Below are 23,433 nucleotides of genomic sequence, written 5' to 3'. Positions count from 1 at the left end.
CTTATTATTCAAAAAGTAAGTGTCGGACAAAATTTTTGTACAGGAAAAATCATCTCAGAATTTATTCAAGAACACGTTTTTACAGGGACACATGAGTCGTTCTAAATCACCCTGTATACGCTGTACTCTCTTATCACACTCTGTAAGTTCGTCAGTTTTGCGTAATTATATTTTTACGCACAAACAACCGCGGTGGCTCCTAAAACGCTTTATGTTTATAATTATATGATTAATTCATTTGAGCCAGGGGACTTGATTAAGTGGTGCGATGGCGTGCAGATGTAGATAGAGAGAGAGAGAGAGAGAGAGAGAGAGAGAGAGAGAGAGAGAGAGAGAGAGAGAGTGTTGTATTATATTAAAAAGAATTAGGAAAGTAAAGAGGTATAAACTAGAGAGGTAGGAAGGTAGAGAAGACAGGTAATTGGAGGCAAAATTAGGGGAAAAGGATTTGTGATAATATTGGAAAATACAGAAGGAAAAAACAAAAATAGGTTAAGGCGAACAATGAGGCAAGAGATTCCAGGAGAGCCGGTAAAGTAGGAAGGTAATGGAATTAAACGAGGAAGGTGAGGAAAATAAAAAAGGTGATGGTATGCAAAAAGAAAGAGCGTTAGGAGAAATATTAAAAGAATAAGACGGTAGAAACAATAGCAGAAACAGCTATGAGAAAGAAAATGTGACAGGTAATGCAAGGAATCTGGCAAAATGGTTTATGGAGAAAGGATGGCATATTGTAAATGTGAGAATGAAGGAATAGAATGAGATTGTAAGGAATGTATAAAGGTACGGAGACCGTGAGAAGAGTAATAGTATAAAAAAAAAGTAGAGAAGGAAAATGTACCCAGATAACAATTCGTGAGTTCACGTTATCCTCACGACGTGATGATCACGTTGTGCGTGCAAAAGTGCATCACAGTGCCCTCACAATGTGATGGGCGCACGCATGTACGCGTAAAAGCTCGCATAATGCAATCACGCCGTGATGGGAACATTTCACGGCGTAAGGGTAACGTGATAATCCCGCCGTGCACACAAGAACGTATCACGCTGCCCTCACGATGTGATGGGAGCACGCGTAACTCTGATAAAAAAATTTTTTCATAATTTTTCAAAAAATATCTTATGTTTATTTAAAAATATCTTGTAATTTCTTAAATAATATACCATATTTACTCATTGAATGATCATTTTCTTATAAAAATAAATGAAGAAAATATATATAAGTTTTTCTCCCTCATTTAAAAATTTTGTTCCTTCAAATATATTGTATTTTTTCATATTTCACCATACACAGCATTTAGTATTATACTTTCTTAGAATATCTCATAAAATTTATTTCACAATCTTCAAATTTTTTTATTCGTTTATAAAAAAACTAATTTTTTTTATCCAATTGTAATTTTATTATAAAGTTTGCAGATTTAAAATCTTATAAAATTACGATAAATTATAGACAAAAATTAAAAAATAGTTTGAAAAATAAGTATAAGAAAACAATTTTATACCGTGTTTTCTGGTTTTCTCATTTTAATTTTCCAAATTATAATCTTTTTAAATCTTCATCTATAACTTACCGTAATTTTACGGAATTTTTAAGATTTGCAAATCTTAAGAACCGTGAAATCACAGAACTGGATGAAAAAATCTAATCTTTCTTTGTAAGCAAAAATAAAAATATGAGAAAATAAATTGTATAAGACATAAAAATGCTGTGTATGTAAAAACACAATTTACGTATAATATATAAAAGGAGAAAATCTGAAAAATAGAGAAAAAATTGTAGAAAAATTAATTTTTTCTTAATTTTTTTTAAGTGACAATTTTTTTATAAGCAAATAAAAAATCTGAAAAAATTTTAAATATATTGTATATGAGACTATGTGAGAATGTATTAAATGTACTGTGTATAATAAAATATACAAAAATATTATACAAAGAGAAAATTTGACTTATGAGAAGAAAAACTATTAGTAAAACTATATTTTTATTGCATTTTATGAGTAAGAAAACGATCATTGTATGATTAAATATAACATGTTATCTTTGATTTTGATATTTTGATTTTTTCTGATATTTTCTGATTTTTATTTGCATTCATTAATTTAAAATTTTCAATAAAGTCACGCGACTTTAGCCAACAAATCGCAGCAAAAAGCTTCTGCGTATGCATTTCGATGGTACATGGTTCTCCATGCCGCAACGGTCATCATGACTCGTCATCGACAGTGCAATTGAGCCAGTTGAGTGTAGTGGTCATGGTCAGTGGTAGTGGTGTAATACTTTGCAAGTGCCGTGTTTTTATATGTAATATTTTTACATTGAACTGGAGTATTTTACATAATATCGGATCTCCGTGGATAAAAAAACCTCAGGTAATTAATTAAAGTCTGGGTCTTAAATTTGCTTTTATGTGTAGTATATTTATTACTTGATATAAGTATAATATATTTTAGATAACCTAACTTTTTTAATTTGCATTTCTATTTCAATAATTTTTAAACGCTTTCTTCTCAAAATATTTTATAAGTACTAATTTTTTATTATTACGAAATTTTTACTTATTATTATGATTATTATTGTTATTAATAAACTTTATTAAATTTTTGTAAAAGCAAATTAATTTTCTATAACGATTAAATGATAAAATGTAGAATACTTGTAGAATTATCAAACTTGATTTTCATACTTTGTGAATGTTTTAATTTTTATATATTATTCTTTTCTTTGTTTCTAGGAAATTGTGGAATAATATCGCCAAACAGTGGTAAATTAGAACTTCTGGTTCAACAACTACTACCAAGGTCGTAGAGTATAAAAGTAAATAATTAAAAGTATTTATATTTTCTACAATATTACACGAGCAATTGTAATAAAACCGATAAAACAATTTCAATTTGTTAATTCTTTTTTTATTTTATATTGACTTATTATTTATATGATTCAAGTATGGAGGTAAATTTTAATTTCGTAGTACAGTGTATTTGCCTGTTGACTATAACAAAATAATATTTGTAGAATATTTGTAAAATTATCAAACTCGGTTTTCATATTGTAAATGTTTTCATTTTTATATATTATTCTTTTCTTTGTTTCTAGGAAATTGTGGGATAATATTGCCAAACATTGGAAACAATACGAGAGCAAGCATTTCATATTTTATTGTTGACAGACCTCGCATATTTTATTTTATAAGTTCCCTCGAAGAGGTGTATGAACGGTTCGTTTTATGAACATATATAAAATATGTTAGATATTTGCAGATATTGCTAATTGAAGAAACTATCATTTACTTACATTTAAATTAAAATTTTAGAATATACAATCTCTAATTATTATAGGCTTAATTCTACAAAAATGTATGTATTTTTAACTTCAAATATCTTTGTAACTAAATTTTGAATTAGAATTTCATTAAAGTAAAATTCTCTTGAAAATAATATCAAAATATTAATTGTGTACATGTTAATTTTTCTTTTAACCACGTTGCGATTGACCACCATTCACTGCAGTGCTTAAACAGTAAAAAAATTCTAGATATCGTTTGCTGTGAATGGATGCAGTGGTCAATTGCAACGTGATAAAACAAGACCCTCCCATATATTAACAAATTTACAAAATATTATATGAACTTCCAATCACTGCGCATTTTTTTTAAGTACTTTTTATGCTTTTAATATTTTTAATGCTAATTTATTAAAGATTGTATATAATAATGTTAATTTTTAATTGTAAATCAGAAAAAAATGAATAAAAATATTGATATATAATGCATTAAAAGTACGTGAAAAAAATGGGCAATGATTAGAATTTTTGAATGCCGTATGCATGCATGCGAGCAATATGAGTCTCATTTGGAGAACACATTTGAGGCTCATATCGCTCGCACCCATGAGTACCGCAAACGTGCGACCAATATGAGTCTCATATGATGACGCATCTGTCGGATGCGGTGAGCTCACACCGTGCCGATAATCCGCACGGCATGCGCGCTCCATGAACTCACTATGCGCGCATTTTGTTATCTGGGTATACGAGGTGTGTTCAAAAAGTATCGCGAATTTTGTGTTTTTTCAAAAATTATTTATTTATTCATGAATATCTATTTTGTCCCCTTCAAAGTAATCCCCATGAGATATTATACACTTGTGCCAACGGTTTTTCCAATCTTCGAAGCACTTCAAAAAATCTTTTTTTTTTATCTTGTTCAACTCCTCCTTCGATGCCGTCTTTATCTCGTCAAGCGTAGCGTAACGTCGTCCTTTCATGGGCCTCTTCAGTTTAGGGAACAAGAAAAAGTCACAGAGGGCCAGATCTGGGGAATACGGTGGCTGCGGCATCATTAGTGTGTTGTTTTTGGCCAAAAAGTCGCGCACAAGCAACGATGTGTGAGCAGGGGCGTTATCGTGGTGCAAAAGCCAATTTTTGTTCTTCCACAAATCCGGGCGTTTCTGGCGGATTGCTTCGCGCAAATTGCGCATAACTTGCAGGTAATATTCCTTATTGACCGTTCTACCCTGTGGCAAGAACTCATGATGCACCACGCCCCTGCAATCGAAGAAAACTGTCAGCAAAACTTTCACATTCGACCGAACTTGGCGCGCTTTTTTCGGTCTTGGTTCGTGCGGCAGCTTCCATTGAGATGATTGAGCTTTGGTTTCCACGTCATAACCATAAACCCACGATTCGTCACCAGTTATGACCCTCTGGAGCAAATTTGGGTCGTCGCGGACAGAGTCCAACATCTCATTAGCAATGTTCATGCGATGCTGTTTTTGGTCGCAATTGAGCAATTTTGGTACGAATTTCGCGGCGACCCGTCTCATGCCCAAATCATTGATAAAAATCGAATGGCACGAGCCAATCGATATGTTTAGGTCCTCAGCAACTTCTCTAACGGTGATTCGACGATTGGCCAATACCATTTTCTCCACTTCATTAATTTTTTCGTCTGTTGTTGAAGTGCTCGGGCGTCCGGAACGCTCTTCGTCGTTCACATCTTCTCGGCCTTCTGAGAACATTTTGTACCACCGATAAACGTTGCTTCGGTCCAAGGTAGCTTCTCCGTATGCCACAGTCAACATTCGGAATGCATCCGCGCACTTAATTTCGTTTTTCACACAAAATTTGATACAGGTTCTTTGATCCATTTTTTTGAATAGGTAAAAATCGAAGACGATCCAAAACACGTGCAAGCAAAGCAGCTGTCAACAATTAAGTGAACATTCAAAATGGCCGAGCTTGTCGGCATAAGTGAGAGACATGAGTACCAACATAACGCCACAAAAAGATCGAAATTCGAATATACATAACCCGCGAAAATTCAAAATTCGCGATACTTTTTGAACACACCTCGTAAGTAATTGTTAATTAAAGATCCTGGGAAGCTTGATATATGTATAAAGGAGACAGAGGAAACTCAGATCACCGGCCGTTTGAGATTGAGGTTATAAAACATAAAGGATGGAAGAAGAGGTATGGGAGGAGACAAACAAGAAAAATAAGGAAATAGAATAAATATATATGACAAGAAGGCGACAGAGATGTAAGCAGAAAAGAAAGAAGAACCGGAATTTTGGCTGTTGGATTGTTGATAAAAAAGGAGGAACAAAATCGGATCTTTCGCTTTTAGAGACTGAGCTTACAAAGATTGGAAAAGGAATGGAATAAGATAAAATAGGAAGGAAGGAGAAAAAAGGAAAAAAGAAAAGAAAATAGACACAATTGTATGGAATAAAACAGCAGAGGTGGATGCAGAAAGGACAGAGAAACTAAGTAATCTTTGGAAAGCTGGGTGAAAAAGAGACTGAAAAAGATATTAACCCGTAATGGTCACACTTCCAAATAATAACATAATGGTCACATGGGGTCCACTGAACCCCCTGCACAAAATCAGTCGCCATTTGCTTTTTGATATTTCGTCGCAAAAATTTTACTGGACATACCTTGAGGTCTGTTCTTTATCATCCAATAATTTTTTTTTTAATTCAAATTTAACATATTGAAAAAAATTTTAATAAAAATAACTGCAAAATTTGACTTTTTTATAAAATTTTCATTCATAAAATTTTTAATTTTTGAGATAATTTAACAAAAATTTAGGGGTGTATTCTCAAGATAGTATACTTTCAGATAAATTTAACATAATAAACAAATTCAAATAAAAAATTGCAAAATTTGACTTTTTTAAATAAAAATATTCATAAAATTTTTAATTTTGGAGATAATTCAACAAAAATTTAGGAGTGTATTCGCAAGAGAGTATACTTTCAGATAAAAATTAGTTTCATACAAGGTTGTTCAATTTTGAATGATCTGTATACCCTTATTCTGTGTACCCTTAAAGTTAGAAGAAGGACGCGTAGGGTCTTTTGGACCCCGGGTGACCATTACGGATTAAAGATGTTTGGAAAAGAAGTAGAAAAGAGAAGAGAGAAAAGGAAGGTGAAAGAAGAACCGAGAAAAAGAAAGGGAGAAACCAAGGAATGGAGGTACAAAGAAAGAAAAAATTGTGAGGATACGCGAAAGAAGAATGTAAATTAAGATATAAGATGAAAAGAGAATTAAGGTTGGTTTATGCAGGCCGTAACCGCTAACTTATGCCGGAATCTGTTAGAAATTGACCAATCATAATCAATTTATAGAAGAATAGTCGACACTGATTGGTCAATTTCTTACAGATTCCGGCATAAGTTAGCGATTACGGCCTGCATAAACCAATCTTTTGGCATAGATAGAGGCACAGGTGCGGTGCGATGCGGAAGTTCGTTCGGATGGACAAGTTTGCTGTATAGGTTACGGTGTTTTGTTTGCCTGGGCAAAGTGTTGCGCAGTACTGTACTAAGGGTAGGTAAAAGAATAAGTATAGGGAGGTATAGTTAGCACGTAAAGGTATGGATAAATAAATGTATAAGGATCAACTGTACACCAAATCCTCTTCTTAGCTTTTATATGCTGAAGGTAAATAAATTCTTCTTCATTTAAGCCAAAGACTCTTTGGATTTTATTAATTTATTTTAATCTATTTGTGTTTGCGTTTTAAAGTTCCGGTGTATGTTTGAATTCAAATAGACTCAAATAGATTGAAATACAAAATGTGCTTCATCGTTTTGAATTCATGTTACCATTATATTATTTTTTAATTCAAATAAATTGAAATGCAAAATGAGTTACTCATCATATTAAATTGGATGTATTTATATTATTTTTGGATCCATTTCAAATGGGTTCAAAAAATCTGAAACGCAAATTCGAAAATATCGGAATGAGTTCATTTCTATTCATTTCAATTCATTTTTGTTTGCTGGGCATTTATGTGATTTATAGATTTTCAGTACTGACAGTGACTATCGGAATGTAACCTAAAATATAAAAAAATATAAAATATTGAAAAATAAATTAAAAATATATTATAAAAGAAAATAAATAATATTTCTTCCCCATTTTTTAAAAATAAATTAGTAAAATGCCGTAAAAAATCTTTTCATCGTACTTAAAATGCTCAAGACACAATTGTAAAATGTTCAACCGATGTTGTGTTTGATTAACAATGAGCTAATTCGGCACCCAACTCGCATTCAATTTTCTTATACTTGTCACATTAAAAAGATGCCAAAAATAAACTAATCGCTAGAATTACATCAAACTTAGTTCGTCATGTTTCTTTCAATGTCATTCATTGGACAAGTATTGAAATATCACTGAAATCTATCTCTCTATCTCTCTCCCTTCCTCCCTGTCTCTTGCTCTTTTTAGTCAGATCAAAAACTTTTCAATCTATTCTCGTACATAACATAACACATTGTAACATAATTTAAATTGTAAATATAATTGTATTGATATATTGAAAAGGTCTATCAGTGCAATTGCATTTTAAATCTTAAAATACATGCAAGTTTCTTTTCAACAATATTTAATAAAAGAAATTTCAAGTTTTTATATAACAATAAATACAGTCTTGAAAAAATCCCGTACGATTTACAAAAACAAAACAAGTGTCAGCCAATTAAATTTTCGTCAAAAATGCTGAAACTAAAACATATTGATAATTAAAGAAAATTGATCGATAATCTTTTTTTTTTATTCAAATCGTACAGAGTCCTTTAACGTGGAAAAAAGGAGAAAAAAACCTATATTACATGATACAAGAAATATTCCATGTATACTCAAGAATATGATTCTTTTACTGAATCTTATTACATTGCGATTCGTAATCACATATGAATTATTGTGATTGATTATGAGTAATAATTAATTAAATATTAATCGATACAAAAAATCAACTTTAAACTAATTTAATAATGAAACACATTTAAGAACATTTTCTAATTGCATGTACTGTACATTGCGTATTATTTTGATTTTATAAAATTAATTGCTATTTGATTTGGATAGAAATATTCATTCGGAATATTTGTATCTAATGCACGATCAGCGTGCGATCTATTAAATAGATAATAAGAAACTAAAGTACAGATAAAAATAACAACTGAATTTGTTACCATTACCGTTATAGACATAAAAAAATAATGCCCGTTAACGTAAAAAAGTAACAAAAATAGTAACGGATTATTTCCCTGGTTTTAATACATGTATATTCTTAGAACAATTTTATAATACATTAGGCAACAAAATTATCGCAACACTCATTTATATCAAAATTTTGCACAACTTTAAATAATAATAACTTCGTTAAAAATAATCGTACTTGAAAGTTTTTATTTATTTTAAAACTTGAAGTTTCTAATTTAAGATGCATTTGGATTTTAAATTTCTACTTTCCTCCTTCCGCCGTTTTTTTAAAAGTAAAGACATATTTTATTTCCAAACATTTGCATAGTTTGACGCACTCCACGAGGTAGAATAAATTTTTTCGCAAATGTCACGATAACCATCGTAAAATTTGGAGTTTTCCCTGAAAATTAAAAAAAATCAGGTTCGCACGACTTTTTTTTTAAGGAGTTAGTATGTATCAAAGTTATGTATGCGTTTTTGTCAGCTACCGCCAGCATTACCTGAATTTCGCTTTGTCTCATTGATGAGACGATCTTCTTTAGCTAACGTTATTCGTCGTCGACCTTGTCCTTTCCTTTGATTAAATCCACCTGTTTCTTGATAACGAGCCCAAACTTGAGATAGAAGATCGATAAACATCTATTCTCCTTGCAACATAACTTTGATTCAATCCTTGTAAAAAAGCAATAATTTGCGCACATTGAATTTTGATCAAACGAGGTATTGTTACGACTTTATCGTTTGCTTCTTGAGTAATACAGTAAAGAATAAGTTTACGCTTATATAGAGTTTTGGTGTTTAGAATTTTTATGGGAATTAATGTAAATCACTACATTTCACAGTATCTCTCTGAATCATGCAAAAACTGTAAACAAACTCTATATAAGCGTAAACTTATTCTTTACTGAATCACTCAAAAAGCAAACGATAAAGTCGTAACAATGCCTCGTTTGAACAAAATTCAATGTATGCAAATCATTGCTCTTTTGCAAAGATTGAATCAAAGTTATGTTGCAAGGAAAATAGGTGTTCATCAATCCTCTATCTCTCGAGTTTGGGCTCGTTATCAAAAAACAGGCGGATTTCATCGAAGAAAAGAACAAGGTCAAAGACAAATAACGTCAGCTAAAGAAGATCGCCTCATCAACAATGAGACAAAGCAAAATCCGGGTAATGTTGGTGATAACTGACAAAAATGCATACACAACTTTGATGACATACTAACTCCTTAAAAAAAAAAAATCGTGCAAACCTGATTTTTTAATTTTCAGAGAAAACTCCAAATTTTACGATGGTTATCGTAACATTTGCAAAAAAATTTATTCTACCCCTTGGAGTGCGTCAAATTATGCAAATGTTTGGAAACAAAACACGTCTTTACTTTTAAAGAAACGACGGAAGAAGAAAAGCAGAAATTCAAAATTGGTCAAATGCACCTTAGAGACTTTAAACTTTAAAATTAAAAAAAAAAACTTTCAAGTACGATTATTTTTAACAAAGTTGTGATTATTTGAAGTTATGTAAAATTTTGATATAAATGAGTATTGCGATAATTTTGTTGCCGAGTGTATTTCTACAACCTTACTAAAAACATTTCGGCAAAATATTTATATTGTATGTATCTAAAACGACTCTGCAACATTACATTGCAATTTGCAATGTTACAATGTTTCAAAAATATTATTGAAAGAAAGCTTCAGTATTGTATGGGTATTATCCATAATTTGCCAACTATTGGCAAAAGAAAAACGTAAATCATTCGCGCAACGTAGATTCGATTGGACATTGGAAAAATTTAAAGCTTAGCGAACGTTAAAGCTGAAAAGAATATTTTTTGACACTTAAGTCATTTATACCTTTTCAAATCACTCTTGTAGCATACTATGGTACGCCTAGCCGAGCCTTGGCCTATCGAGAACGTGTGCAGCAAATCCGAGAAACGATCCTGTACCAGCTGGTGTATTATGTACCGACGATAATTGTTGACGGGTGGAAAGACGAGCGCTCTGCAAAAGTGAAAAGAAAGAGCCTGAACGTTTCTCGTTGAAAGTGAGATCGAGCAAACTGCTGTTTGAAATTTAATTCGTAGTAGCATCGACCACATTTCGTTCGTTTTAGTGAATGTAATGCCTCACGGCACTGATTCGAAACAAAGATATGGAAGGGGAAGAGACAAAGATATAAACACCAGCTAACTTTTACATAACGTTCACTTTCTCTCTCGTTCGTTTCCTGAAGACTCGCTTATACTAGTAGTGTCACAAAGAATAATGTTAAAAATAAGCTATTTAAAATTTTTTTCTTATATGCGACACTTAAATTAATTATTGAAAAGTATTTGTGGAACCCTTTAAAAACAAAAAGTAATAATTAATTTGTCCATCAAGTCCGGAAAGTTATAAAAAATCGGGATTTATTACTGATTGCTGAAATACGGCCGATATATGTAATCAATTCTTATTTCAAGACCGTCTTAAGTAATGTCTTAATAATGCTAATATAGCTCTAATTGATTGATAACATCTTAAGATAATATTTAAGACGGTCTTAAATATAAGAATCAATTATAAATACCGCCAGCTTATGAGTGTTTTTTAAGCTTTATATCATTTAAAATAAAATCAATTGCATATTTATGTACTAAAAAGTGAGTAGTAGATATATGTAGTGAGTATATGTAGAAAATGAGTTTTTAGGTTTATATAATATACAAGGTGTTCAAAAAGTCTCGAATCTCTTAAATATTTAAAATATCTTTTTAGGAAGTATTCTTCTGTTGGGTGGTCATTAATGGGTTATTCGTAGTATTTGTTTGCCTGTATTGTCTGTTAGTCTGTTATGACATATGGACTGGCCATGTTGGTATTATGTTATGAATAACTGGAAGAGGCTCATGAAATGTTGTTTGTCAACGTCCCAGGGCCGCTTCTCTAGAATTGAATGGGGAAAGAGGGAGGTTCTAATAAATAAACCACAATATTCTACTCTCCGCGATCAAATTCCATATTTCCGGAGATTGATCCTTCCGGAATCTTTTTGAATATTTCCACCTTCACAAAAGGAAGTTCTTCTATAGTGATTTTCTCTCTGAAGATTTGTCTAAATTATTTGAGGTCTATATCATTGGACATATGGAGAAGCGACGGATTATGTGGTTTCAACACGACGGAGCAACACAATACAGGGCGCATACGGCAAATTTTAAACCAAAAATATCTTTGTACGTGGATTGACTGCAGAGATCTTTGAGTGTAGCTTACAACAAAATCACCAGATTTAATATCATAATTTTTTTCTTATGAGGAACAATAAAAGAATATGTGTATCGCATGCCTGTAAATACTGTCGCTGAGTGATCGGATTGATGAAGTGCTTACGACTATCACGCTTGAAAAAATACAACGATCGAGAGAGAACTTCATTATACGTGCTCAACTTTGTGTTGAAATGGATGGTAGTCATTTAAAACATCTACTCTAAAATTTTTGAAACATTATTTAAAATATATTTCAAAATTTTAAATTTAATTTGTAGTAACCATATAACTTATTATTTGCTTACTTGAATTTCTTCACTGTATTCCTCTCCTTTTTTCTCATATTATAATTTGGAATTTTGTTCATGTTATTTCCTAAATATGGAATATTGAATAGAGTATTTATTTATTAAATACAAATTTCAAATGTAAATTTTTTCTAATATTGTTTTTGATAGAACTTTTGGTAACAAAGTTTTAGAAAAGTTTGTTGACTGATGCTTTCAACATTATTTTATTAGATAATTTAATTAATATTGATTTTATTTATTAATTTATTTGTTTACAAATAAAATGCTGCATTTTCAAAACACATTTTTTACTCATATAAATAATGTTTTATCGAATTTGCAATTGACATTACTTCTTGTCAATTAAACTGAACTCAAAAATACAGCAGGAGATGTTAATAGAGATTTCACGGAACCTTTGTAATATTTGTTCGTGCCGTTTAGCAGTATTTATCAGAGCACCCGGCCGATCGCTTGGTTGCGTCGCACTTAACGGCGCAAACATCACGTCCTGTGGTTAAAGAGTTTCAAACGGTCACCATTTAAAAGCTATTGACCCCATAATATTTTGCTATTAACATTTTCAACTCAATTTTTCATCATGAGGAATACGTTTGTGCCCACTCTTCTGGTTGACCTAGATCATTCTACGTATACATTAGACTGTCAAGAAAAAAAAGCTTTTATATTTTCTCAACCTCTTGACTCAAAAGCTTCCATTTCATACTAAAAGTACACCCTTACTTTTTTGTCAAAAAATATTAAGATGTAGAGGTCGCTAATAAACGATTTGTAAATCAATTTTCGATTTTCTTTGATACATGTATGAAAATGGCTTCCAGAACATAATCCAGATTTTTAAATAAGATACTTTACGTTTTTTGGTCGTTAAATATGATTCAATCATTTATTAAGCTCTGCGATATACATCTTAAAAAATGCATCCCAATTAATTCCAAAAAATGACCAAATTTCGAATTCAAAGTCGATTTTAGCAGAGTTTCATGCATTCAAATGAATCATTACCCCCTTTCAATTGTAGATCTGTTCACCTAAAACAAGATGCAGTTGTAATTTTTCCGAGATCTCTTACAGGACCTTCAAAAGTTGCATTTAACTGAAATATAATACATCTTTAAGATAGAGCTAAATAAATGATTGCATGATTTTCAGCAACTAAAAAGAAAAAATATATCATATTTAAAACCCCAAATTATGCTCAGAACGCCATTTTCATACATATATTTTTAAAAATCAAAAACTGATTTAAAAATAATTGATTAGCAATCTATAAATCTTAATATTTTTTGGCAAAAATTTAGAGATATACTTTGGTAGGAAATGGAAACTTTTAAACCAAGAGGTCAAAACAAAAAAAAATAAAAACTTTCTTGACAGTCTAATGTGCATATGTATTAAGTAGAAATTATGCATATAAAATTAGGCCAATAAATGTTCAAATACTTAGCCGTTTGCTCCTTACATAAGTTTACCAAATTTCGAAAACTATTCTTTACCATTTGCAATGTTGCTGCTGATATATCAGACACACACAGAGATGTAAATCCATCACAATATGTTTTCAGATTCACATTTATTCGAACTTTTTTTAATGTTTAATCAATAATATATATTTAGAATATTTAACATTTATTCATCTCTTGTATAATTTTTTGTTAACAGGAAACTAATACACAATAGAAAACACATAATACACATAAAAGAATTTCAAATAAATGAAAAAATAAGTGCCTAATACTTTTAGAAAAGATTATATATCAAGAGTAAAAATTATTTATATTACTTTGCATAGTAACCTAACCTACAAATCATCTGCAGTGTATGAATATAGATAGCAATTGCATATAACAAAAAAATAGACTCATATAATCTTTTTGCACAATGAAAACAAAAACGGTATCCTCCTATATTGTCTGTGCTATTTATGAATTCTATACTAGCCATGAGAATATACTATTCACAGTAATCTCATTCAATTCTGAAAACACAATGAAAGAGTCCTTTATTTGCCAATGTATATGCATATACAAATAAAATGACATATCAAAATTGCAATCGAGATCGAAAGAAAATGAAACTGTTTTAGACCTTGCGCACAATAGAGGAATATTAAATAAACATTTGGAATAGAAATTAAAATTTTTGAATGTTTTCTTAATAAATATTAAGTAAAGCCACAATGCGTACGAATAAGACGTATATAACTTACTATTTATGTTCATTGAGAAAACTGATTCTAAAATTTTAATTCCTATTCCTAATATTTAATATTCCTCTATTGTGCGCAGGGCCTTACGTATTTCGTGGCTATCACAAGTGACAAATACCGTAATGACACTAACCTCCAAAAATAACGCCCCGTATCATGATTTAATACTCTATAGTCAAAGAATTTTGTTATAATATTCTCATACCTCTTACGCGTTGTATTCTTCGTAAAGACGATTATGTCGCATTCGACATCTTCAAAAAACAGGCTATCTTGCAAACTCATTTATTTTTCGTTAACATTCACAAAGTATACACATTCACATGTGCCATTGAGTATACTTGAATGTTCTTTCGATAAATTCGTGCTCGTGTTTTGATTAATTTCGATCTGTTTCAGTTATTATTAAATAAATTTGTATGTATATTACACAATATAACCACTTCACTACACTCGAATACACTTAAAATACACTACAGCGTATTCAACTTGCTGACCACAGAACACAGTTGCAAATTCGACCTTTAGTGCACGGAGCTGCATTCAAAACGTTGGAGTTATCATTTTATCCCACGAACATAGAAATAGAGGGTCGGAGCATAAAGTCCTATTTTAGGCAAGAGGGGGTGTTCTCTCAGTCATGCAGGGGGTACTGTTCTTCGCCATATTAATTTCAAACTTATGCATAGATATGTGTCGGTGACATACCGTTTGCGCTGTATTAAGGGCCTCGCACATGAAATGCATAACAGAGCATAAGCGTAGCATAAGGCCTTTGGACCAATGAGGATCTTATGTAAATCAATATAGCGACTTTATACTAGATGCTCATTGGGCCATCGGTCTTATGTGTTCTTGTTATGTTATGCATTTCATGTGTGAGGCCCTTAAAGATCACTACGTCTGTTCCAATCATTCCAATAAAATTTCTATGCACTCTGTTATCCGTCAGTTATTGTGCACTTTTTCGTTCCCTCGCACGAATTGTTTATTTGATATTGCTTCTTATACTATCACCACTGTTATTATCTGCGGTAATTATTTAGAACACTCCATCCCACCTTTGATTTTGACGAAATTATCTACTGCTATTGACAACATGAATACCAGATTCACTGGAATAGAATTAGGACCTCCTATCGAGGTTTTTGCGCTGCAAAAAGCATTCGTCGACGATACTCACGAAAATAAAGTTAATCTTACTATAGGAGGTATGTAACTTTTATTCCTTACAATTACGTTGAAGACCATTTTATTCTCCTATTACTTTTTGTTAGAAAGGCAGAAATGATTTTATCGCATACAAATTTCTATTAATGCTCGCTTTTAACAATCGAGTTTTTCAAAATTTTATTATTGAATTAGCACTTTTAAATTAGCATATTTTAATAACAAACATAAATTTATGAGATATGCTATATATTTAAAATGTGTTTTTTATTTTCGGACTTTGTTTCTTTTGGTCATTTCCAGATTGATTATATAATCTATATTATTACGCACATGCATGTATGCGTGCGCGCGCGCGCGCGCACACACACACAGAATTTTTCTTGAAAGATATAAAAGCAAATAGAGTCAATGCAGAATAATCATGAAATGCTCGATCTTAAATCTAATGAAGTAATTTTTTTATATTTACTGAATACATATATAAATATGAATACTGATTAATACTGAAAATAAACATTACATAAGAAAATTGTTTCTCAATTTGCATGAGGACATTTCTTGGAATACAAATTTTATGTATGTGTATATGTGTTTTAAAACTTAATTTATAGTTTTCTTAGGTGTGAATTTATGTATACTTAATTTTATTCTATATATAATTTATTGAAGAAAAGTACGTCCAGCATGATTCTGAAAGCATTTATTATAATAAAAAAATGCATGTAAAATATCTGTGCAATGATACCATTAAGAACAAAAAGTGTGTACAGAATACACACCTTGAATTAATCTATGATACTTTGGTATTAGTAAGTTGTTTACTCACCACTTTTGCCTGTTATCTCTGAGACATGGTTCCAATTAAATTAGTATTGATGAGATAAAGATCTTTATATATAATGAATCTGTCAAACTAACTATTTCAACTTATATTTTATTTTAAAAATCCTAACAGAAATAAATTACTGAAGTTATTGAAATAGGAAATAAAAATTATTGAAATATTGTTTAATATATTTCAGTATAAAAAGATTATACAAGATATATTTATTCAAAAGATTTTCAATTTCAAAGATTTTCATACGTTTTGACTCAACTTTGGAGTCGTCTTCAATGTAACAAATTTACCGTGTGCGAAGTTAGCACCTCAACTATAGTTCTCGAGAGTTCTGATTAGAGTTCCTGATTTATTTTGATAGGACTAAGAGTTTTCTATAGTTTTTATTAATAGTACTGCTCGATAATGGTCTCAAATTTATGTTTAAAAAATGGGGTGCTAATTTTTTTTTTAAATTAAAGACTGAATAGTTTTGAAGGGCTTAATAGTTTTATTTTGCGAATGTTTAGAATTCCTAATACATAAAAAATTTGATAAATAAAATATAAATTAAAAAAATTTTTTTCTGAAAAAAATTTTAGATATAACATTTCTGTGATATTTCAATTGTTATTTTATTTTTTGTTGAGTTCTTGATGATTAAAAAAAATCTAAATCCAAACAAGTTTTGACTTATAACAAAGTTTAAAAAATTGGCAAAGAAACTACATATATTTTGTTATGTAACCATCTGATCGCGTTAAGCTATAAGACTTTTCGTTATAACTCATCGAGAACTGTCTTGAACTTTAATCAGAACTACTCGAAAGTCTCCAAAAATTTTTTAAATTTCAGAGCTGAAAATTTTTTTAAATTCTCAATGAGTTCTAATGAAAAGTCTTATGGTTCAACGCGATCGAGTGGCTACATAACAAGATATAGGGGAGACTATTCAACCGGGGCTATTCGTTAGACCTTTTTTTCTTTTGTGTCTCCTGAGTCCTATATTTATTAAAAAGGAAACGGTTTGAAAGGTTGAATCTTCCCCTTCACAATGCCGGTATCTTTGACTATATAAATATGGACTGCTAGTTGGCTCTTTCAGGCTGTAAGAAACATCTACAGCGCCCCCATCTTCTAAGCGACGATTTCTAGTATAAAATAACATATGGTGTGGTGTGTGGCTTTTATACGCGACAGTAATAAACATTTGTGCGATTGAGTGATATAATACAATGGTAGTATATTGTTTTATAAATGGTTGTAAATCAACCAAATATAAAAGTGTAAAGGAGAAACACATTCCTGTACTATTTTTTGGGTAAGTTATTAGTTAATTGCATTGTAACCTAAACTTTTACACATTTACTATTTGCTTTGAATATTAATATTGTTATTATCTTAAATATATAATAACGTATAATTAAGTGATCTAAAAGCTTAATAGATTAAAACAACGACATTCATAAGAGACTAAATAAGCTTATAAAGGTAAAATAATTACGTTGAATGAACACAAAGAGTTTATAAAATGTAATTTAATTAAAACTGTTATTTTCAGCGGACAATAATTTATACTGTATACTTTATTACCCAAAAATAACAGTTCTCTAATGAGGCTTTCTTTTAATCTATGACATCACTTATTTGTTTTTATTTTTAATTACTTTCCATTTTTTGCTTTATATATTTTATTATTAATATTATATATATATATATATATATATATATTAATTATATAATTTTTTTAAATATATCTTTAATAATAAAATGTGTATATTTTAATAGGTTGATGAAGGCTAAGTAAAGCCGAAACGTTCCTAATTATTTGTCTACTATATTATTGTAATTTAAATCTTAAATTAATTTGGCTCGTTAATTTGATCGTTTAATATTATACTCTGTGTTTATTCACAATACGAGCGTTACCCTATGCTTTTTATTATGTGTATATTTTATATTTATTTCCTTTTAATTTAGTAAAATTAATTCTTATTTTACAGAAATATAATCGCATATTTTAGAGTAAACGTATAAATTCAAAGCGATATATTGTATTTCGTTTCTTTCTTTTCTGATCTTCTACTATTGCTGTTTCGCTTTTTTGTTTCACATTTCTGCTACTTAGGAGATGGAAGCGTTGCAGATCTTTCTTACACGAAAACATAGGAAAAGTGGGAGGGGGGGGTGGTACTAGCAGTCCATATTTATATAGTCAAAGGCCGGTATAGATAGAACATGAAAGTGTACTTGTTTTGAAGTACATATAAAAATGTCGATTAATGCCAAAAATTACGAATAGCTCCAAGCCTGGGGTAATTCGTAACTAGTCCAGGAATATCCCGAAATTTGTGTTTCAAGTTGAAAGACAATAAAAAAGCTGTTGTTAAGACTTTCTTTTATTTAAAAAAAGATATAGGTATACAAAAAACAAATGCAATCATACACGTTTGCATGTCTTTTTATGCCATCGGTGGACAGATTTCCTAATCTCACAAGTGTCAATCTTTAACGTTTTATAACTTTTTATCTGCTTAAGAGCGTCGATTTTATATTCATATTCACGTTCTTGGTATTGAAATATACAATATTATCAAGTTTGAACTAAATCAATGAAGAACTTTACCTCAATGCTTAACTTTGCGTAGCGCAGACGTTCGAAACCTCTATAAAGCTAGCAAAACCAAATCGGCAGAATCAAATAAAACTTAATGGAATATTTAGTACTTATTTTGTACTAATTTGTACCATAAAAAATAATTTTGTACCCCATGCCGTTTCGAAGAAACTCGTGGTCCTGTTAGGTTCATACGAAGCCAACAAGACCACCAAAAAAAAAATTTTTTTTTTTAAATAAAAATAAAGTAGATATAATTAGTACTGATTTTGTACCAATTTGTACCACTCCAAATAAATTAATAATATAAGTTTAATTAATATAATCAGCTTCAAAACAATTTACACCTCTATATTCTGGACCAGCTCCAAGAATAAAGTACTTTTTTCCCTCAGTAGAATCGAATGACACTACTTTTACTCGACGAGTAATAATTTATACTACCAAAATGTGCAATTTAAGAATTTGTACCCTTGTCATTTTTCTCAAAACCACCCCTGAATCTTGATGACCTCTAGAGTAAAGTACTCTTTTCTCTTAGCAGAATCAAACGACACTATTTTTTCTCGATGCTTGATAATTTGTACTACCAAAATGTGCAATTTAAAAATTTGTACCCTTGCCATTTTTCTCAAAATCACCGTTAATACTTGATGACCTCAAGAGTAAAGTATTTTTTTCTCTTAGCAAAATCAAACGACACTATATTTCCTTGATGCATAATAATTTACACAAAATATGATTTATCGAAATTTGAAGTTTGAGAGTTTATGTATTATAAAATTTATATACATTTTTGCCGTTTAAATATGTAAGCTGTTTTTTCTCTCTCTTTCAGTACTATTTTTTCTAATGGCACAGAGTACAAAATTATTTTTACTGGTATAAATTATATATTTATTTTTGAGGTTCTCAAGAGTTTGGGGTAGTTTTGAGAAAATAGCAGGGGTACAAATTCTTAAATTGCACATTTTGGTAGTACAAATTATCAAGCATTGATTAAAAATAGTGTCGTTCGATTCTGCTGAGAGAAAAGAGTACTTTATTCTTGGAGCTGGTCTAGAATATAGAGGTGTAAATTGTTTTGAAGTTGATTATATTAATTAAACTTATATTATTAATTTATTTGGAGTGGTACAAATTAGTACAAAATCAGTACTAATTATATCTACTTTATTTTTATTTAAAAAAAAATATTTTTTTTTTGTGGTCTTGTTGGCTTCGTATGAACCTAGCAGGACCACGAGTTTCTTCGAAACGGCATGGGGTACAAAATTATTTTTCATGGTACAAATTAGTACAAAATAAGTACTAAATATTCCACTAAGTTTTATTTAATTCTGCCGATTTGGTTTTGCTAGCTTTATAGAGGTACGTTCGTAACACAGCCAAAGGATTAGGGTTACCCAACTTAGATTAGGCTCTGTAATCAGTATTAACGAATCGCTCCGGTGCTCAGTATTACGAATAGCCCCAACATCAACTGTGCGCATTATTGCGTATGATCAACAACAGACATCACACAGCAAAAAGTAAACACAAAATGTTTCAAATACATTCAACTGGACACGATACATTCAAAGTTTTCAAAAAAAACTTTATTATCTTATTTAAATTTCGAAGAAATGCTGACTATCAAAAATTACTTCGACTGTCGCAAAACACATTTTTTACTACTACGACCTTAATATTACGCCGTTACCAACAAAACTTTGTTAGCAACATCTTTACATTAGGACGTGTTTACAGTGTTTAAAGTAAATTTTTAATATATACCCATAAAAAGATATTTCCAATTATCGAATTACCCTGTCTAACAATTTGCTCCGGTCTCCCCTATGTAGTTTGCCAATTTTTTAAACTATGTTATTAGTTAGAACTTGTTTGGATTTAGATTTTTTTTAATCATTGAGAACTCTACAAAAATAAATAATCGAAATACCACAGAACTGTTATATCTCAAAAAATTTTTTTTTTGAAAAATATTTTTTTAATTTATTTTTTTTGTAAATATCAGGCGCCAGGAACAGGATGCGATACGTTAAGATAGAAATATGACACGAATTCTGCAAAACTCTTTATTCAATACACTAGGATCACTCCTCTTAACTCGATCACGCTTGAGACTCTCAGGAAACACACACAGCAGATCGCACACCTATACAGCCGCAGAGACACGGACATGAGAGGCGCTCGGCACACGAGCCACCGCAGCTTCTATCTTTAGGGGCGGGAGCGCATCACTCGTTCAAAGCCTGGCTTTTGCAATAATTTTTTATTTATCAAAATTTTTCTTATACATTAGGAACTTTAGACATTCGCAAAATAAAGCTGTTAAGCCCCTCAGGACTATTTGGTCTTTAATATCAAAAAGAAGTTACCACCCCATTTGTTAAATGTAAATTTGAGACCGTTATTGAGCAGAATATAAATTTTTAATGTAAACTATAGGAAACTCTTAGTCTTATTGAAATGAATCGAAAACTAATCAGAACTCTCGAGAACTATAGTTGAGGTGCTAACTTCACACACGCGCGCACACACACACGCATACACACACACACACACACACAAACAAACAAACAAACAAACAAATTTAAGTCATTGAGATTATTTAATCATTGTTAACTAATGTGCGGATGAGTCACTAACAGTTTATAGACCCCAAAGTGCAACTTTTTCCACCGTGTGTACCATCGGAGGAGATGGTTTGATCTCCTTATAAATGTATGCAATGTTCTATGTGAAATAATTAGTATATTGAAAAACTATTCAGTGAGTCATCCCAAGTAGCTAACAAAGACCAGTAAAGCAATGGATAACATCAGTCTTTGACACACTTTTAATTATTGTACACAAGTAAATTAAGAATCCGCTTCACTGTAACGTGTTGTTCCCACAGAGACTCTTTTAAATAATTGAGCATTAAATGTAAGACTCACTTAAAGTAGGAAACATTTCTAAACGTTTCAAATATTTATGTGGGTGCAGTGAACAAAAGGTGCCATTTAAGGGAGGAAGGTCATGTAATCATCCGAAAAAAAGCGGATTTTCATAAATTTTTTTGCGGCACAAGACTTTTAATGAACTGTCCATAACTTTTCTTATATATTTCTTATAATTTGTAGATGTAGAAAAAGAATTGTTAAACCAAATTAGTTAAAATATGGCGGCGTAATGACGCTCGCTTTCCAAATCCTGGTTTTTGAGGAGGTCAAATGGCGTGCAATGCATTTTTTATCTCATCCTGAAATAAAAATCGAATAAATTTGTTTTTGATACAATTGCATATTGGAAGAACTAAACTACGATAATAAAATGTTCTAAAATAAAAATTTTACCCAGTTTTGAAAAAAATGTCGAATTTTTGCATAAAATGTTTATTTTTATTATGTGAAAAAAATAGTTTTGATAGTTATTTTTGCACGTTTTATTAGTTCTTTTGGTGGAAAATTTAGTGAAAAATAAACATGCACCGTCTCAGCTATATGGATTGAATATTTTTTGAGTTATATTGCACGCCGTTTTGAAAGACATAGTTTCGAGAAAAACGCGTTCAAAGTTTGAAACGCGCGTGACTATCTACATATTGGACGCGCACGTACAGGGGTTACTATTTATGTATCCGGAATTGACTGGACTGTTGCAAGGCACCATCTGACATTTATTGTAAAGTTTGATATTTTTGACAGTATACATACTTAGAACATTTTGTCATACGGACGCTATTTGTGTTGTTTATAGTGACTTCATCTCAGTATCCGGAATAATAAACAAAAACAAATATTTATCATTGAAAATGATAATTTTATTGTTTTTCTAAATATTCTCCGCGATGATCGGTACACTTTTGCATACGTTTGAATTAATTTTTATAGCACTTTTGCACCAACCGACACGAGCCTTTTTTTAAGCAATTGTCAAATTATGCGAAATCCAATGCGAATAAATATTTTTTACAGCTAAATGTTCATGTAAAATCTTGTGTTGCTTGTCATATTAATGCTCAGGGATGCCTCAATCTCACAGTATGTCACATGATGATCTTGCATTATCAATTCGCGCATAGCATCGATGTTTTCTGGCACAACAATCGATTTTGGACGACCTTCTTTCGTCCGTGAGCGAACGACGGCCACTATTGAATTTACTAAACCAGTGATATACAATGGTTTTAAATGGTACTTTGTCGCCAAAAGTCAAAGTGACTTGATTGATGCACTGTTGTTGAGATAATTCACGTCGAAAGTCGTAGTAAATCATCGCACGAAAATTTTCACGAGTTAATTCCGTTTTTTGACTGTCACACCCCGATTTTAATGAAACTACACACATTTAGGTAACATAATCAAATGATTTTAGAAACTATCAGTTGCGGCTTAAATTTGGTTTCAAGGGTGAAATCATTCCTTATGTGTATAGCAGTTTTCAGCTATTGTAAATAATATTATGTCAAAAATAAGTTAGAGAGTATAATGGACTATTTATTGAAGAAATTATAATTCTTAAAGGATTATTGGGTTTATGAATATTTGGCAG

General features: G+C 30.8%; 2 protein-coding genes and 1 long non-coding RNA gene across 6 annotated transcripts in view; 2 read left to right on the top strand and 1 right to left on the bottom strand.

The window, feature by feature from the left end:
• Positions 1-14,964, bottom strand: part of LOC105200843 (coiled-coil domain-containing protein R3HCC1L) — an 83,349-nt gene extending 68,385 nt beyond the window's left edge. Inside the window, exons 1-2 of one of the 3 annotated variants that reach the window (XM_039458640.1) lie at positions 14,493-14,964; positions 10,368-10,517 (exon numbers count right to left, since the gene is read on the bottom strand). In XM_039458640.1, coding sequence (XP_039314574.1) covers positions 10,368-10,517; positions 14,493-14,572 — 230 coding nt within the window. In that variant the 5' untranslated portion in view covers positions 14,573-14,964. Of the gene's footprint in view, positions 1-10,367; positions 10,518-12,072; positions 13,215-14,492 lie in introns of those variants that run through there. The other 2 variants (XM_039458638.1, XM_039458639.1) reach the window with 2 other exon arrangements.
• On the top strand, positions 1,830-3,338 carry LOC120359752. Its single transcript, XR_005576540.1, has 3 exons — positions 1,830-2,372; positions 2,735-2,817; positions 3,097-3,338. It is a non-coding gene; the product is annotated as an uncharacterized LOC120359752 (long non-coding RNA).
• A 204-nt stretch (positions 14,965-15,168) lies between the features above and the next one.
• LOC105200828 (aspartate aminotransferase, cytoplasmic) overlaps positions 15,169-23,433 on the top strand; it is a 52,377-nt gene continuing 44,112 nt past the window's right edge. For both annotated transcript variants that reach the window (XM_039458641.1, XM_011168584.3), the window contains exon 1: positions 15,169-15,498. In XM_039458641.1, the coding sequence (XP_039314575.1) occupies positions 15,219-15,498 (280 nt within the window). In that variant the 5' untranslated portion in view covers positions 15,169-15,218. The remainder of the gene's footprint in view (positions 15,499-23,433) is intronic.

Source organism: Solenopsis invicta, chromosome 16 (assembly GCF_016802725.1).
Source record: "Solenopsis invicta isolate M01_SB chromosome 16, UNIL_Sinv_3.0, whole genome shotgun sequence".
Lineage (NCBI taxonomy): Eukaryota > Metazoa > Arthropoda > Insecta > Hymenoptera > Formicidae > Solenopsis > Solenopsis invicta.
Note: the sequence above shows the minus strand (reverse complement) of the source record. Positions and strands in the feature narration are given on the sequence as shown.